Here is a 19,466-nt window from a genome sequence, read left to right on the forward strand (position 1 = left end):
CCAGAATTGAACCTACCAACTTGGGCTCAGAAAGCCAACGCCTTAACTGTCTGAGTTACTCATCCCCGGCCGGGCAGGACCAGCATATCCATAAATATCCTCTAGGGATATATGGCTTTGCAAAATGCAGTGAAAGCACATCTGATAGAAGGGAAGAAAGAATACATTGTTAGTGAAGTTTTAGGAGGTTCGATAGAAGACCACAGTAAATTTGCACCAAGTGTTCGCAAGCATTATGGTTTTCGACGTCTAATGTGGTCAGTGAAAGGGGCTGCTTTATTTACAAAAATATACTTTCTGACTGTCGCACAACTCTGAATCTTGATAATGTTGAAACCATGCGTAGTTTTTACTTTGGAGACAAGTCATTCAAAATGTAAAAACGTGTAGAACCAAACCAAACCCCACGGCACTTAACGCCCTGAAAGGGCCTTGGCCTGCCCAGTGACCGCTGCTCAGCCTGAGGGCCTGCAGATTACGAGGGGCTGTGTGGTCAGCACTACGCATCCTCTCGGCCGTTATTCTGGGCTTTCGAGACCGGGGCCGCCATCTCACCGTCAGATAGCTCCTCAATTCTAATTAGGTAGGCTGAATGGACCTCGAACCAGCCCTCAGGTCGAGAGAAAAATCCCTGACCTGGCCGCGAATCGAACCCGGGGCCTCCTGGCGAGAGGCAGGCATGCTACCCCTACCCCACATGACCGGCAAAAAAGTGTAGGCTATATATAAATTCCTAACTTCTGCCTAACTTCGTTTCGAGGTTTCAGTGATTCATATAGGCCTACCGGTATTTATTTCTATAACATTTTGTATATTTGGTTGTTCTAAGGTTTAATAACAATTTAATACATTACAAGTGTTCACTTTAAAACCCCTAATCACAAAATTATTTAGATTTACCCCATACCATAAACGATATTTCACAAGAAACATTAATCAGTATGACAATTTATTTCACGAAATACCTACCGAAATAGTGTTAGTTTTAACACCGAAATCAAGTTTTATTTCACCAAAAAATAAGGCCCTAGTTATAGTGTAATATTTATATCGAACTTGTGTATTGGACAGACTGAAAAGCTTTAAAGTTACATAATAACTGTAGTGTGTTTGTGATGCCATTATCATTTAAGCATACATCTACATATCCACTCTAATGTCAGATTCCTTTAGAATGCCGCTTGGTTAAGTAATTAAAAGTTATTTAGGAAAATATTTGCTATTATACCTAATAGTTGGTGAGCCCAGGGTTAACCTTTCCTTTTGACAAATTCTGTCATTAAATGTAAAACTCTTTTGATTTAATTTAATTTTGATTTGACTGATTGTTTCTTGTAGTGAATTGTTGTCTTTTAGACGATTCTCTATAATTTTAATTGATACCTTTGTGTAGGATACATATTGGTGATGTCAAAAGATACATTCTTGTTCTTGATTATTTTTAGCTTATTTAGTTCTTTGATTAGATCTAAGGTGTTTTTAATCAATCTGTCTTCTTTGAATGAGATTTTTTCTTTTAACACTTGGTTTAGTAGTTTGTCCAGACATAAATATTACCATGAAGACACAGTCCAATAATTAATATTTAAATAAAAGTTTGAATTAATATGTAAATTTCAGTACAGTATTAATTTTCTTTTCAAGATTCCTCAAAGAACAGCTACCCCAGAATGGAATCGTTTATTTCATTTGTAATTTGTTGTGCTATACAAATGATGATTGACTATTTGGAGAGAGTCCATGAGAATATTAGCAGAAATTTCTTCTAGTTCCAAAATATTAATGCCAATATTCCGAAAGAAGTTCACGCCGAATTGAGATACCATTTCTCCACTCACCTCTCAATTTTGGAACGGGATATTATATGACTCCTCTAGATCTATAAAACATGTTTTGTGGTGCCTCTTCTTTTCAGCATCAACATCTTCTGCTTGTGTATTTCCTCCTCCTAATTTCATACTTGGATTGATAATGAAACTAACTTTCTTCTTTCTGTCGATTACAATAATGTCAGCACACCTATGGGAGGCCCCAGATGAAATACATGGCACTCCTTCAAATACTTCAAACATGCTCCACTTTTTGAGACAAGTAACAATACAGTTGCAGACCCTGTAGTGTCTATGTTTCTCAATAGATCTCCTTTGCGGAGAAACCAAGAACATGGGGAAGGGTTTCATTCTCAATGCAGAGACAGTTATGGATTTCTTGACTTCTACAAGGGATACGACAAGGATACAAGATACAAGGTCCCTGATCTTAAGTAACAATAACACTTCTATGAATTCCAGAAAAGAACACCATTGAGTAATAAAGGTGAAGAATTCATAAAAGTGACTGACGAATTAGCTTATCTACCTCCAGTAATCTCCTTTCTCCAGTAATAAAATCTATTCTATCACTTTTCCATCAATAATATCCCCTGTGACAAATAATAGTCTAATTTTAGAATTTTTTGGGAGATGTCCACCTTTTTTTCAATACTAAAACAATGTACTCACTTATAAAAATACAATTATATCAAGTAGGATGTTTCATCCATTCTTCTAGAACAACTTCAGCTACTGAATGAAGTCATAACAATGCCAAATATTGAATAAAATTATATCACATAAGATGATGCACTGTCTGTCCATTTATAGCCTTATATTTTTTTTTGCTAGGGGCTTTACGTCGCACCGACACAGATAGGTCTTATGGCGACGATGGGATAGGCAAGGCCTAGGAGTTCGAAGGAAGCGGCCGTGGCCTTAATTAAGGTACAGCCCCAGCATTTGCCTGGTGTGAAAATGGGAAACCACGGAAAATTTATAGCCTTATAAGCATATAAAAATGTAACATTAATTAATTAATTATATAAAATCATATCACATAAGGATATAGTCTTATAAACATATAGAAAAATTAAAAAGCAGTTACGTACAGCCTACGGCTGGTTTTAAAATAATTACTGAGGAGTGTGAAAACAGATATATACCTTTAAAAGTGGTAATAAACTGTAAGGATCCCATTATATTATAACAGGGAAATAAAGAGATTAAGGAGGAGGTGAAGATTAGAAAGAAATACAGTTAGGAATGGTTGTGGGAGTAAGAAGATACTGAAGGAGCTTACTGGCAAATTGAATTCAGCAAAAAAAATTGGCAAAGAATAACATGATGGCAAACATAATTGGCAACCATATGAATTTCAGGGAGCAATGGAAGAATATCTATAGATACTTTAAGGCAGAAAGCACTGTAGTTCCACGAAGGATCATTCCAGGGATCATTAATGAACAAGGGGAGTGTATATGTGAGGACTTACAGAAGACAGAAGTATTCAATCAGTAGTATGTAAAGGTAGATGGATATAAAGATACAGTAGAAGTCCGCTATAGCGAGTACGGCATATAACGAGAACCCCATTATACCGACATTGTTTTGCTGTCCCTTCAAAATTCCTATATTAAACTGTGTATTATCCTTTGGTTATAGCGAGAGCCCTATCACTGATGCATCCGTTATTACGATCGATTTTTCCATTACCGATATATATGCATGCCAGCGATTATCTTCGGTATCGTTTCTACGCTATTTCCTTTAGCGAGTTCTCTCGTCGACATTCAAAGGCAATGTCGAGTCGATTATCAATACCCGTCGATTGCTGTTCCGTAAAGAATATTCGAAATGAAAGAGAACATATTCTCGTAATAAATGAGTAAATAACGTGTCCGATAACATTTCTTAACTCGTTAGAAATAAAGGCCGAGTAAACGATCGCTTAATTTTAATGCTAAATACTGAAATTAAGTAAGAATGTGATACACCTCAAGATATGGCAGAGTGCATCACTGATTTCTGAGGATAAGTTTAGTTCATATTTTCTCGCGTCTAGTTAAATTTCAGAAAGGTTATTCACATGTAAATTTTTAACGAGGATAATGCGTTTCAAATATGTTTTCATGACGCATATATGGTTAGGTTAGGTGATGCCATTTGAAGAAGAAAACTCTGGAGTGATACCGTATTTCTCCGAATCCGAGACAACGGTTTTTTCCTCAGAATCTCATGCGAAATATCAAGGGTTGTCCTGCATTCGGGGCCTAACAGTAATGAATACCATTGGCAACTACCGGTACCACGGTAACCACGCCGCTTCTTTTCACCCACGCACGCAACAACAACAACATTCGTTGACAATAAACTACCGCCTCTTTATAATACATCACTAGCCGCGACAATCGGTTGTACAGTGCCTGTGTGTAACGTCACTGGATCTCGGAAAAGTGTAAGAGAGAATGACATTCTATTGGCCTCTACAAAAACGTTTTTCAAATCTGCAAAATGGCCTCAAAACATGCGATCCTTTGAATTTTTATAAAGGCCACAGCTACTAAGTGGCAGAGTTATAACGAATCTATTGTAACTGACTCTTAGTAAAATGAAGTTTTATAGACAACAGGAATATTTTCGCGATGGATAGTCTTAAAGATACGTGGAACAGGTGTTGCCGGCAAATTTTCAACGGGTTCTCATCAATATTATGATGCTAATTTTAGGTTAATGGTTATTAAACACAAGGAAATGTAGAATAATTGTGCAGCTGCAAGAAAATATGGCTCAGGCCTAACTAAAGTCAATATTTGGCGTCAGCGTGAAGACAAAGATAGCTAAAAAACAAATGTGTACTGCAAAAAAAAAAAAAAATGCATTCAGTGGTCCGCAACAAGGATGCTTTAAAGAAGTCGAGGTAAAGCTTTACTTCTCGCAGCCCAGCGTTTATAACATTATAAGGGAGTTAAAATAATGCAAATCTTACTTGTAATTCCTTTTAGAGGAGCGATGTGTTCATTGCGGTGTCTGTAAACCCACCATCCCGCCCCAAGAAGTATATTTACTTTTATAACCTAATGAAGAGCAGCACCCGCTATCGGCCATGTCTAAAGTAGCTACTCGCATTCTTATTGGTCAACGTGAACAGAATGTGACGTCATTGCCATCAATGCTGATAAATACATTGCGTTACCAACCCCGGCTGAATTAAAGCACAAACACTATGTAAAGGAAACTATGTTCCACACGAAACTAGATACCTAGAGCCGCTTCGCGGCTTCTAACCGTCTTATCCTAACCGTCCGCACGGCAAGAACAAGTCCAGACCAATCGTGTAAGAATAATCACCACCACCAGGTATCGAAACTAGATGCCTAAGGCCGCTTCGCGGCTTCTAACCGTCCAGGCCAATGGTCTTGTGCAGATCCTTCTCGTTCGTAAGTCCACATTAGTTCCTAAGTACAGACGTTGGCAGAACTGACCACCAGTTTTGTGGTTGTGTAAAGAAACGACAAACAAACGAGAGTCGCTCCGCGCGCGGCTAAATGTAGCGAGCGCTGGGCTGCGAGAAGTAAAGCATTAATGAAGTCGAAAATGAAATTGCGAGGTATGCGCACGAAAAACGCAAGGGCGGAATGGCCATAGCATGGCGCAACAATAAATTCGTTCGTTGACCTTCAACGTCCGCGATTAGGCCTATACATCGCTAGTCGCTTAAGTTGGCCGAACCCAACAAGCGAGACGTGCACGTAGTGGTAGCCAGTTATATCTGACGCTGAGTAAAAGTACCATAACAGTTTTATAGACAGCAAGAATATTTTCCTGACGGATCGCCGTATTGTAGAGACGCATGGAATAGGTATTGCCAGCAAATTCTCAACGGGTTCTCTTCAGTATTATGATGCCAATTTTAAGTTAATGGTCATTATCCCGTAGAAATAAAGAATGATTGTGCAGCCGCAAAAAAAATGCGGCATAACAAAAGCCAATGTTTGGCGACTAAAAATGCGTACTCTACAACAAAGGCATTCATATGATTTTACAATGCACTTTTTGAGCCTGATTTAAATTTGGTGAAGGAAAAGGTGGGGTTTGTCTTTAATGTTTAAAAATACGGTACCGGTACTGTAATTTTCTCAGAATGAAATTAAACATACACTTACACGTAGTATCGGATTTCGAAAAATAACAAACAGGTAAGCCGTAGTGTGGATATCATCCACGGAAACACAAGTTTTGAATAAAATGATTGTAGTTTCATACTGATTTTCATGTGTATGGGGGTTTTCCGACTTTTATACAAAAATCGGATATAACGATAATCCGCTATAGCGAGTAAATTTTCCGTTGTTGTGAATTCTCACTATAACGGACTTCTACTGTAATGCCCAGATAGAGGTGGCGACTAATACTGGCAAATTCCTGAAATTTATGTATGATAATAATGATAGCAGGAGAGCCTCTGTGGCTCAGACGGCAGCGCATCTGCCTCCCAGCGTTGGATACCGTGGTTCAAATCCCGGTCACTTCATGTGAGATTTGTGCCGGACAAAGCGGAGGCGGGACAGGTTTTTCTCCGGATACTCCAGTTTCCCCTGTCATCTTTCATTCCAGCAACACTCTCCATTCTCATTTTATAGCATCTATCAGTCATTAATAAATCTCATTTGGGAGTGGCGACCCCATCGTACTACTAGCCTATATCTGCTTCATTCATTACATCCCTGGCCCGGTCTATGCCTGGAAAACAGGTTGTAGGTTTTCTTTTTAAATAAAGATAGCTGGTAGTAGGTAGGTACCCCTCTTCTGAGACAGTCCTGCCCAGGCAATGGCGCCCCTGCCTACATGAGTCCCAGAGCACAATGACCTGGTGTGTAGCATCTGGTAAGGGTCCCAGCTCAGGGTTACAAGCGAAGACTTCAACGGAATCTACAGCGGAGAAGATGGACTTCGGAACGGTGGAGATTGCGGAAGAGGCAGCCCAGTACTAAGGGAATAGTATGAGTATACTATCCATCAGCAGCGTTTTTTTTCTCATGTTAGGGGCGACTGCAAGGGCATCTGTTTCTCATGTAAGGGGTGGCCTGAATAATTGCTCGCAGTAGCTCTAAAATGCCTTTGTGAATGGCGACCCCATCGTATCAATAGCCAAAAAAGATTGGTGGTAATTATCAGCCTCGGAAAATGTTAGGGTGTACCCTGCTAAAAGCGATGTGCAATTCTTGTGCTGGGCGAGCTGTAAAAAGTAAACTCGTGTCCTCATCCCGAGGTGGCGCAGCTCTTTTCAGACACACCCCAATGGAGGTGAGCTGCATGTACCAATTTAACCACTTACCAGCCCTCCTGCCATTAAATTTCTGGCAGTACCGGGAATCAAACCCGGGCCTCCGAGGACAGCAGCTAATAGTGGTAACCGTTATGCAATGGAGGCAGACAGGGGAACTGTGATAAGTGGGCAACCAGCAATTGTTATGAAGGTGGGAATAATAAATGTTATGACCCTGACAGGAAAATCAGAAGAGTTAATTGATTTTATGGAGAAAGAGAATGTTGCAATAATGGGACTGAGTGAGGTCAAATGGACGAGAAAGGGAGTAAAGAGGATGAGTAGAGGGTATAACCTATACTGGAGTGGAGGAGGTAAGGCAAAGAATGGAGTACGAGTAATTGTTAATAAAATCATGGATGAAGATGTGGATAGGGTAGTGATAGAATAATCAGAGTATGGTGGAGGATGGAAGAAGGAGTGAAAGATTTCATCCAAGTTTATACACCCCAAACAAAACAGTGAGGAAAATATAAAGGAATTCTTGGAGATACTCAAGGAAGTAATCACCGATGTGGAAGTGATAGTCACGGGAGACAATGTGCAGGTTGGAAATAACAGAATTGCTAAAGAAGTGATTGGTCCATTTGGATATAGAGAAAGAAACAGCAAGAGAGGTAAGTTGATTGATTTTTGTGGGAGAAATGAAATGATGTGGGTAACACTTTGTTTAGAAAGAACAACAGTAGAAAGATCACTAGGTAAGGCTGGGGTGAAAGCAGGACAAAAACATATTTTATTAGTTCAGCAAATAAATTGTAAACAGTTAATGGATGTAACAGCACTGCCAGGTGAGGTGTTTGATGAAAACCACAGAGTGGTAGTACAAAACTGAAAACGGGTAAAAGTGTGAGAGTAAAAGGAACAAGACAGAAGAAATTAACAGGATAAAAATTAAAAGATAAAAGAACAAGATAAATTTTAGGAGGAATTAAAACAGCACATCCCTATATCAGAAATAGAAAGTGTAGAAGAAGAATGAACCAAATTTAAAAACACATCTGTAAGCTGTGCAGATAAGATGTGTGATAGAACTTTGGCAAGAGTGAAGGAAAAGGAGACATCTTGGTGAAATGAAAAGGTGAAGAAAGTTTTTTTTTTAATCATTGGCTTAACGTCGCACTGACACAGATGGGCCTTATGGCGACGAAGGGACAGGAAAGGCCTAGGAGTGGAAAGGAAGCGGCCATGGCCTTAATTAAGGTAGAGCCCCAGCATTTTCCTGGTGTGAAAATGGGAAACCACGGAAAACTATTTTCAGGGCTGCTGACAGTGAGGTTCGAACCCACTATCTTCCAGATGCAAGCTCACAGCCACACGCCCCTAACCGCACAGCCATGAAGAAAGTTGTTAAGTAAAAGAAGAAAGCATGGCAAAAATGGAATACAGACAAGTAAGAAAGATTCAGTATCACAAAATTAAAACTAAATGTAAAAAAGTGATAAATGGGGAAAAGAAAAAATGCTGGGAGAGATTCATACAAGAGTTGGAAAACAATATTGTATGGATTGATAGAAAATAAGATAACATCTACACAAAACAAGTGTAGGAAGAGGGCGGAAATGTAATAACAAACCCAGAGGAAATAAAAAATAGGTAGAAAGATTTTAATAAACTCCTGAATGTAAGAAATGATGTAGAAGAGAGTGTAATGGTAAATGAGAATGATCCAGACTGCAATGGCAGAGGTGGAAATGGCTGTTAAACAAATAAAAACAGGAAAAGCAGCAGGGATGGATGAAATATGTGTGAAAATGATGAAAGCAGCAGGACCTATTGGTCTACATTGGTTATATAGGTTGCTAAAGTGTATATGGAGGAAAAAGGAAGTACATGATGATTGGTGTATTTAAGAAAGGTGACAGGAAGGTATGTGACAATTATCAAGGAATTACACTGTTGTCACAAGTAGCCAAAATATTGGACAGAATAATAGAAAGGAGGATGAGAGGAAGGATGGAAAGAAATTTAGAAAAAAGCAGTATGGATTTCAACAGAGCAGGTCAACGGCAGACCCTATATTTACCATGAGATTGCTGATGGAAAAACAGTGGGAATATGGAAAAGATTTGGTGATGGTATTCCTTGATCTAGAGAAGGCATACGATAGAAATCTACAGTTATAAAACCTATTCCATCACAGGCAGATATAACTTTCCCATCAATAATATCGCCTATGACTGATAATAGTCTGGCAGAGAGAATTCTTGAGATCATCTAAGGGTGTATGTTGAGTATAGAACAGTTCAATTTAATAAACAATTCATGGCCGCTCAACCAGCACCACCCTCAAGAGAAAATCTGATAAGGTACAGAGCAGTACCATGTGGGCTGATTTTGGAAAAAAAAAAAAAAAAAAGCCAACATTGACTCAAATAAAACCCGCACCCCAATTTTTTTTAATATGTGGGTATTATTTGCATAAATACGGTATAAGCCTCCTCATTCCCATGAAGAAAAAAAACAATTGCACCACTCTCCTTGACAGGGGTTTTATCATTAATTGTCTCTAACTCTTTTCCTTCACTGAGGGAAATCTTGATTCCAAGCTATCCCAGAACAAACCCAGGCTTGACCATCTAATAGCCTTACTCACTTCTTTCCACCCTTCCATCCATCATTAACCTCTTATGACACTGTATCAAACTCCTTTGGAGCACTTGCCAATCTCCTCTCCACAACTGATGGCAAAAAGATTTAATTTCCTGTCCAAATTAAACCTTTCCTCGACATTTTATCTTAACTAGCTAGATAAATGATTTAAATTACTCCAAGAGATCAAGCAGTAAATAAAACTCACTTACAACACAGTCGGTGCAATCAATTGGCCTGACACCGTCTTTCAGAGGACGACAAAAAAAGTCTCCCAGTGTAGGGTAACTTGTGAGATCATCTGAAGCTGCCTCTTCCAGATTCACATTGAATAGTGAAATATATTTGGAGTACAGAAGGGGCCTCAATTTGACAGGTAATTCGCGACTGCTCACCCAGCCCCATCCACGTGAGAATACCCGAAGTGGAACAGAGCGGTAACATGTAACCTACAACAAAAGAAAAAGAGAGGTTACAAGAAGAGACTCCAACACAGAAATTGATCTGAAATTTTTAAAAATCAGCAAGCCCATAGTTTTACACAACTGTTGATATCATGAACATAGCCACGGGACCTCTAGCATTACATGCAACATGAACCACAGGGATGAGAATTTTCATTTCAAAATCACAGTTGCATTGTCCAGGATTCAAACCACAGCCACCTTGGTGAAATGATGATGATGACGATATATAAAATGTTAATGTGCATGTTTCACAAAACTCAACCTCTTAAACCAGAGAGAGTTAAAGTGCGGTTTGTACCAAAATCTTCCAAATTGTCTCAATAGTACAGGAAAAATCTTGCATTTCTTGAAAAGTCAACAGAAATATATTTAATTTAGGTAATTATTACAAAGCCGCACCAAGATTTGGATCGACTTTGATGGATAGATTGTCGCTAGGCAACAGCGAGTTACTGTGTATTATGACAGTCCTGTAAGAGATGCTGTATATAGGACGATGGGAACATGCCGCCATGTTTTATGAAGTACCTTTCTTGCAAGGAGGTTCATGACCATGGCTGTATATAGAAGGATGGGAACATGGCACCATGTTTTATGAAGTACCTTTCTTGCTATGAGGTTCATGTAACTAGGCAACTCACTGCCTGTTATTTGGAAATAGCAATCCAACATGCCGTGTTTGAGATGTACTTTCATGTAACTAGGCAACTCATTGCCGAGGAGTATGTTCATTTTCGCACCAGATGGAAAAACAAAGAATGTCGTGTATCCACTCACGTTGCAATGAACATCATGCATAATGCAAATAAACCGCCATTTATGTAACAAACAAATATAAATACTTTGATCAAATTAATAGACATAGAAATCTAAAAAATAGATTAAAAATTATAGATTAGTAATAAGAAAAATATAAATAATAACACACCAAAAATAATGAAGAAAAATGTTAATTAAAAAGTTGCATAAAGTAGAATTAATTAAAAAAAACTATTTATTGAGGTGTAACAGCGCACACTGAATATCAAGTAATAATAATAACAACAATAAGAATGGCTGCGAAGGTGGGTTTCGAATCCAGTATTTCCCGAACGCAAGCTAAGAACTACGTGAACCAAACCGCACAGCCACTTGCTCAGTTCTAAAGATTCTATCATACTTATTTTTGTGGAACAGTCAAGTTTTGTGAGTCTTCGTTTGCAAATAGCCCACATATTTTCTATTGGATTAATGTCAGGGGAGATTCCTGGCCACTTTAAGACAAGCACGTTGTTCTCACTGGAGAATATTTTCTTTTTCACTGAAGTATGGTAAGGAAACAAATCACGACAAAAATTTCTGTCGCAAATGGAAACGCTACAACTCTCCTTTCCAGTATTTGGATCTACTGTTCAGATTTCATCATCCCGTCAATGGCACCCAGGGTCCCAGTCCTTCATGCATGAAACACCCCCAAAACATCAACTTTGTGGGAGGTTATAAAGTCTGTCACAAATGTACTGATATTGTAGGCTCATTCTTTGCTCGGATCACATATTGCACCCTCTGCCCCTGCACTTCAAAGTGATTCATCAAAGAAAAGAACTTGCTTTCACCGTTCCATAGTCCAATCCTGATGCCTACGTGTCCACAAGAGATATTTCCTGCTCGTTTCTCCTGTTAGAAGGTATCTTTACAGGTATGCAGGCTTTCCATCCAGCTGCCAGAAGTCTACAACAAACATCAGAAACTTGCAAATTCACTTTCCATTCCCAATTCATGCACCAAGTCCACAGCAGTGAGCCTGGGTTTGATTTGCTTCTTCTGAGGAGAAAACATTCATTAGTTGGAGTCATTTTCTTTCTTCCTGCCAAAGTTTTTCTTTGGTAAAACTGAGCCAGTTTGTTTGTGCTGCTGAAAAATTCTACTTATAGCACCTACACCAACTCCAAATTTAGTAGCTAACTCTCTTCGTGTCATGAAAGTATTCTGAGATAAATCTACAATCACAGTAAACTTGCTGGAAGACGTATCCATTGAAGATGTATGTACAATATTACTAATCACACAAGGAAACCTCAAAATTCCTCATAAGTGACACACATTGCAAAACACACTTTAAACCTAAAACAATCATCACACAGATTAATTACCAATGAATAACAGTGCAAAGAATGCATAGAGAGCGAAGGATCTAAGAATAAGCAATGTGTAGCACACTGTTGGCAACCATTGAGAAAATTATAAAGAAACAAACACCATGCTCCGATTAATTCATATGTTACCATGAAGCTGTAATCGGAGAAATAACTTCCGCATGACTAATACGGATTTCTCAGTGATGCCTTCTCACAACAATAGATACATTAGTTTGAGATAATCTTCTTCAAATACTAGTGCATTTAATACAACCTCGTCATTGTAAACACAAAATTTCCACAGGAAGACAGCAACAAATACACCCAAGTGGAGCCTTTCAGAAATGAGTGACCCATCACAGATCTTGCCACAGTACAAAGCCAGGAAATTAATTTAATTCAAAACATAGTATTGTACCAGGAAGGCCTAGGTCCTGGTCCATATTAATTGAAAGAACTGTTATTTCCAGCATTAAAGATCCGACCGATGTACGAACATCCATGTAAAGAATGTTCCAGTATGTGCCAGACCCTACGAGTACGCTAGGCGGAGTCAAGTGACGTCACCTGTCGCTCGAAGCTCACCTCCCCTAGAGATATTTCTCGAAAGAATTTTTCTTTTAACAGCTTTTTAACACCTTAACCAATTTCAACGGGACAAACGCTGAATTATAGCAAACATCATAAAAGTTAATCCCTGTAAATTTTAAATTAATTCATCAAACGGTTGTTGAGTTATAACAATTTAAAGTCTCAACGAAATTACGTAATTACGGTCACATGGCCGAGAGAGAGCTGCCACCCCTCCCTGCGCTGGTATCTATATATGTCAAGGCCAGATAGCCCGCAAACCAGTGCAGTACAGTGCAGTACAGTATAGTACCGTACAAGGACAAGCAGACCGGCCCGCGTACAGTATGTTCGCGCAGTCACGGTAGAAGTACTGTCGTCGTATCTCCAGAACGCGAAATTCTATCGCCGATAAAGGACGTCGCACTGCAGTTAGTATGTCACGTCGCGATTACAATATAATCCTAAAAAGACATTTAAGACTGTAACACGAGTGAACTTATTGGAGTACAAATATTAACTATTTCATTACGTGTGGACTTAGGCAACGTCAAGTAACATTAAACTTCTACAGAGCCTAATACTTAAGAATCACCAGAACTTATTTTTTTTTCTCTCGAGTATTGCATTATATTTCTTTATTCACGTCACATCAATATTTTGAATGAAAAAGTAAGAACTTTTCTGAGTTAATATAACAGGATTAGCAGAAAATCTAACTTAATGACTGTGTTCACAGACTGTGCTTATCGACTTGCTTTCTTTTTCTTTCTTCAAGTGTGAACTGTGTGATTAAGAACGTTTCAATAACGACTGTAAATAGTATTCAGTACAGAAAGGACTGTGATTCTTCATACGCCATAAATAGTGTTCAACAGTGTAAGTGATAACCAGTCGCACTAAATGAATTTTCGTGTGCGAAACTCAACAGTTCCAGCTGTCATCACCTCATCGGGAACGTCAACATCGCCGATCCTGATTCTACATGGAACATTCCAGATGTCCATCTTTCGACATTTGGTAACAACAGTTCTTGTCATAAGTGAGTAACAAACTGACTAAACTTTTTCATTTATTTTGAACAGTGAAACTTCAGTGTCGCGTGTGAACAATTTCCATAATTTCTCAAAAGTGATAAATTTAATTTCAATTTCATTTCTCGTAGAAAGACTGTAGGATTTCAAGTGTGCTGTATAACGAGATTGACGAACTGAGAACTGAAAACTTTTAATAATTTCTCATATCCATTTACCATTATAAAAGTGTGCCTAGGTTTAAAAAGACTTTAGGTGGAAATTCACACATATGAAAGACTTTGAAACCAATGATATTTATGCCATTTTTTTTCAAGAAGATTATTTTCAACATTTAATTTCAATATAAATTTTGAGTCAACAATCATACCGCAGGGTGAGAAATTAATAAATTGTTTTAAAAAAAATTATTTACCATCTATTATTCGCTCTGCGAGACTATCCTTCTCTGTATCGGCTCCAAAACCCAGTTCCACTCCCTGAGGTCCTACTCATGCCCTTTGCCCACAACTTTTCCTGGTACAGTATGGAGGGGCCCCAAAATTGGAAATGTTCACTACCTGTTAATGTAACACATGGTGACCATATGTCCTAGGAAGAAAAAGACGGAAGAAGCAAGAGGGCACAAAGAAAATCAAAGTCATACAAACTGAGAAACAGAGAAGAGCAGGCAGAATTCACTATAGTAGTATCTCAGTCAGAGGAACAGGAACTGCACAGACCAGACAGGGAGACAACACAGAGGTGGTCTGGAGCCACTTCAAGAAAATTCTTCTCACACCAGCAAAGGAAGTATGTTTTCCCATGAGAAAATCCACAAAAGACAGCTGCCCTAGAATAAGGGATACCATACAGCAACAAAGTGATAGCTTACATATTTTTTAAAACTTAAATTCCACTGTTGTACATATATCCCCGATGACAAAAACATTATTTTCCTTTACACATACCGTATAAATAGTGATTTACCATTGACAACGAATTACGTAAACAAATATCTTTTTAAAGCGAAACAGGAATACTAAAATGAAGGAAGAAATTAACTGAAAATTTTGCGAAATATCCTCGCGCACTGAAGAGCAACTAAATCACCTCCCAGAACTGGCAGATATGATACTTTTCTTCAAAGTACTCAAAACAGAGTTCGTAGCATCTCTTCTTTTCAGAATCAATTTCTTTGGCCTGTGAACTGTTACTCTCAAACCTGATTGTTGGTTCAATAACAACGCTGATGTTTCTCTTTCTGCTCAAGGGAAGAAGACCACTGCCAGGTGGATGGAAGAATGCATGGTGGAAGTGAAGAAATAATAATGATAATAATAATAATAATACAGTAAAACGTCGATTATACATTCCCGGAAACTATGTTTTCCCATATTATTCGTTCAAATTACCTGGTCCTGTGAGCATCCTAATTAAATCACGTTATAAAAATCCCACATTATCCGTTCCTCAAAGAAACAATTTCCCGGATCAACCGTCCAGAAATTACAGTCCCATCAACGCTAAATCCTCGATCATGCGTTTTTCAAGAAACTGTATCTCACGAAAGGACGGCTACGGCACACTTACAGATCTTGGTGTTAACATCCAGTCATTGCGCTAATTTGAGAAAGTACTGTACTGGAAAAGCGATCGGCAGTGAACTTGCATAAGGTACCATCTTAGCATCGCATTCGGGTGGTATTGCTTAGAGAATCCTCGGAAATCCTAAAGCAAAGACCAAATCCAGATTTTAAAATTCCCTGACATTTCCCTGTTTTCCAGACATAAAAACCAGTTTTTTCCCTGACACATGACAAAAAACATAATTATAAAGGAAGTGTCAGTAATATTAAAATACATTTTTAAAACTTAATATCCAAAAAAGTAAATGAGCAATTAATGTGCATATAAAAACTCGGAAGTTTAATTTAGTCTGATTACATTCACTTTAAGTTTTTTTAAAAATGTATTACCATTACTGCTTTAGCGAAGAAACTTCTTTGTAGCCACCAACGACTCGAGCTTCTGCCATCACCCTCCACTTCTTTTCTAATTCTTTCAGCAACAAAGCGGTCTTTCTCTTATTTTTTGCAAAGAATCTTCTACTTCCAATATTTCACGCTTCTCCTCTAGATTTTGAACGTACAAAGCATGAGCACTCCTTGCAGCATGGAGCATGTTCTTATTAATGGAGACCTTTTCAATTCCACCAGGGTTTGGGATAGAATCATATATTATTCTTTGTGCTACATGGGATAGGCTACTTGTAGCATGTTCTCTACTATAATTTCTTTATTAACAGGAAAACCACATTCAAGTGAAGCATTTCCATGAAACAATATTAGTATTATTTTGAGAAATGAAGCCAAATTTTCTGTTTTCAAATTTACTATTGGAAGACCAGTGCGAAGCCAAAAGTGATCTAACCTCTCGTCTTTAGAATACAAAGAATTCACTTCTTTCAAAGTATCATTCTCACAAACAGAAGTGAACTCCCTTTGTACATGAATGGCTTCATTACTCGAGATCCATTTGTTTTCAACAAAGGCATTTAAAGCTATCCTTAGCAGTCTGCTGCTTAGAGGCTACTTGGCTACACTTGAATCGAAACAAGAAATTAATTTAGTCAGTTTATATGCTAGCGGTAAGCAGATGTGGCCAACAGCTGAAAACTGCAGATGATGACGATATGCCAGCGGTGACCTTTCCAGTAACTATTTGCACAAAGCTACCATTCCTCTTAGACAATCTGTGCAAAACACTAATATATCTCTATCATTTAATCCAGGACTGCCACGAAGTGCTGCTTTAGCAACATAACCTATGTCAATTTTAGATGCAGGCAGAAGATTTATTTACTGTCTAAATACGTTTTAGGAGATTTTCTGAAGACTGCAGTGACTCAGACTTAACAAATCTTGTCATGATATTAATCATCAATGATAGATTCATAAAGGAGTGATGCAAATGGGAGATCTGTCTGAAACTTTTAGGAATGGTTCCAAATCTCCAACAAGTGATAATAAAAATGACAACTTGGCCTTAAGAACCTTATCTTTAAGTGAAGTTGATACTATTTTGAAGCTGTTACAGCTTGGGATTTTCTTGTCTCTGTTTGTTCCTTCCACATATTTTTCAACATTAGGTAGGATATCTATAGCATGTTCCATGACTTAAAAATTTTCAAGCCATCTTATAGCACAATATTTCGAAGGAAATACGTTTGAACCTGAATAATGTATATAATCAGCATGACTTGCAGGAGGTAGCAAAACAAGAAGTGAAGAGCACGAAGAAACTCTGCAATATTCCACTGGGTTTTTTCTACTGCCATTTTATATGAATTGTGCACAGTATGCAAGCCACAGGATCCAATGTTCAACAAAATAGGAGCATCTAGATCATCTAATAAATTACCAAAATCCTGAAGGAACTTTTTATTAACATTTGGACCATCCACTGAAATTTGTAATTTTTTTAGATAGAGTCCTTGCTGTGCTTGCAAAAAACCATTTAACAAATCTGAGGAGGTAGAGTGACCAAGAAACATGGAATCAAAATAAGAAGTGCATACTTCATTAGTATCAGGATTGAAACAATGAACTACAAGATCCATTTGGCCTATCTGAGAAACTTTATTCAGTGACTCGTCAAACCCAACGGTGAAATGTGTGCATAAACAAGAACTTGTTTATGGAAATAGAGAGCCAAACCATGAGTGATTGTATATGCAACTTTTGTTCTGTGCGGTTGAACTTTCGAAGCTGTTTCATTCAGAGTCTGGAAACATTACTGGAAAAAACTGAGAACGCAATATAGGTCTAATTCATCGAGCTCACCATTCCCCAACAACACAGAATATTCAATAGTAAGCAGATCAAAACATTGAAAATTTGATCGATCAATCATATAGCTATTGATATTATTGATTACTTCACATTCGAGATCACACTTTAACTTTTCGTTAAAATTTATTCCTGGCATAAAAGACATGCCCTAGATTAACATTATAAAAACTGAAAAATGTGTTTGTATTACACGGATAAATACAGTATGTCAATTTTATCTGGCAGAAGAATGAATTTCCAGATTTTTTCCTGAATTCCCTGACATTTCCAGGTTTTCCCGTTAATTATCGAATTCCCTGACATTTCCCTGTTTCCCAGGTTTTCCATACGGGTGGACACCCTGAAAGTGTGTCCACAACAATTGGAAGGAGACAGAGACAGAGCGCATTTCGACAGCTCTACATGAAGATGGAACGAGTTTCATCAAATGTTCGTACTTGCAAAACGTCTACCTTATGTCCAGCGTTAGATGTTTATTTTTTTTTGCTTTTTTCTAGTGTATCACCGAACAGGTTTTCGGCATTTCCCTCAGGGCACTGAACAGTCACTGGGCTTTCAGACAGAAATCAAAACAGCTCCTTCTTAAGTGACATAAATTTAGTAATATTATCGTATACAATTATGTTATCGAGACCAGAACAGATGTTGCACTTTACAAACATAAAGCCATGGGAGGTTTTCGGATTGCGTATTACTGTTTTCGTCCTAATACAAGACTAGGAATTTCATGTTTTTGTGTTAAAATGTTATAAAAACAGCAACCATTTTATATGCGCACATTACATTTTAAAACTTTGTATAATTTCGCACTCGTACCAACTTGTACAGCGAGCGCACTTTCCGACTGAGCTCTAGATCACGAATAATCGTAATTTCGGAAGTGTTAATGATATTTTTTCCCTTTCCAATTTATTTGTGATTAGTGACAGGCAGAACTTAATATAATGCATTTGAGAACTTGAGGCCTGATACTTACATTCAAAACCATATTCTCGAGTTCAACATAACCTTTAAAAGTCGATGTAGGCCTAATTTACGGGGTACAAGATTTCCATAAACTGACTACGAATAGTATACCGGTGACCAAATTACAATGGAAGGTAAAGAAAACAAAAAGGATTTCGCCACCACGTTGGGTGCTTTTGTATCTAATGTGCCTGATTATATTAGATTAGAAAATTAAAAACTATTATTGGTCAATTGTTGTTTGGCTTGGCGTTACAGGTATTAGATTTTTCAAAGAGTTTGGCTGATAAAAGTTGCTTAACTGAAAGAAGTTTTCAGAGGAAACTGACGAAGTTTCCTCAGTAAAACTGAATGTAAAGTTTCCAGATTTTAAAGTCCCATACCGATAATTAATGTCTGAAGTTGGACCCGCGGTCTAACTTGCCTGCCTCTCACCTGGAGGGCCCGGGTTTGATTACTGGCCAGGTAGGCATTTTTACCTGGATATGAGGGCTGGTTCCAGGTTCAATCGTTCTACAATTACCTTTAACTGAGGAGCCATTTAATGGTGAGATGGCGATCCCGCTCTTGAGAGACAAGAATGACGGCCGAGAGGATTCGTTACACTGACCACGCGTCACCTCATAATCTGCAGGCCTTCGGACCGAGGGCGGTCATTTGGTAGGCGGAAGGCCCATTGGGGCTATAGTTTGGTTTGGTTTAGGGGTGTTTGTAAGATTATAAGTATGGTATACACATTTCATTTTT

The 19,466-nt window shown here is 38.2% G+C and overlaps 1 protein-coding gene across 3 annotated transcripts in view; it reads right to left on the minus strand.

The window, feature by feature from the left end:
- Positions 1-19,466, minus strand: part of Pisd (phosphatidylserine decarboxylase) — a 115,559-nt gene that overhangs the window by 46,847 nt on the left and 49,246 nt on the right. For all 3 annotated transcript variants that reach the window (XM_067134878.2, XM_067134879.2, XM_067134877.2), the window contains one exon: positions 9,945-10,181. In XM_067134878.2, the coding sequence (XP_066990979.1) occupies positions 9,945-10,181 (237 nt within the window). The remainder of the gene's footprint in view (positions 1-9,944; positions 10,182-19,466) is intronic.

Source organism: Anabrus simplex, chromosome 1 (genome assembly GCF_040414725.1).
Source record: "Anabrus simplex isolate iqAnaSimp1 chromosome 1, ASM4041472v1, whole genome shotgun sequence".
In the NCBI taxonomy this organism is placed as follows: Eukaryota; Metazoa; Arthropoda; class Insecta; order Orthoptera; family Tettigoniidae; genus Anabrus; species Anabrus simplex.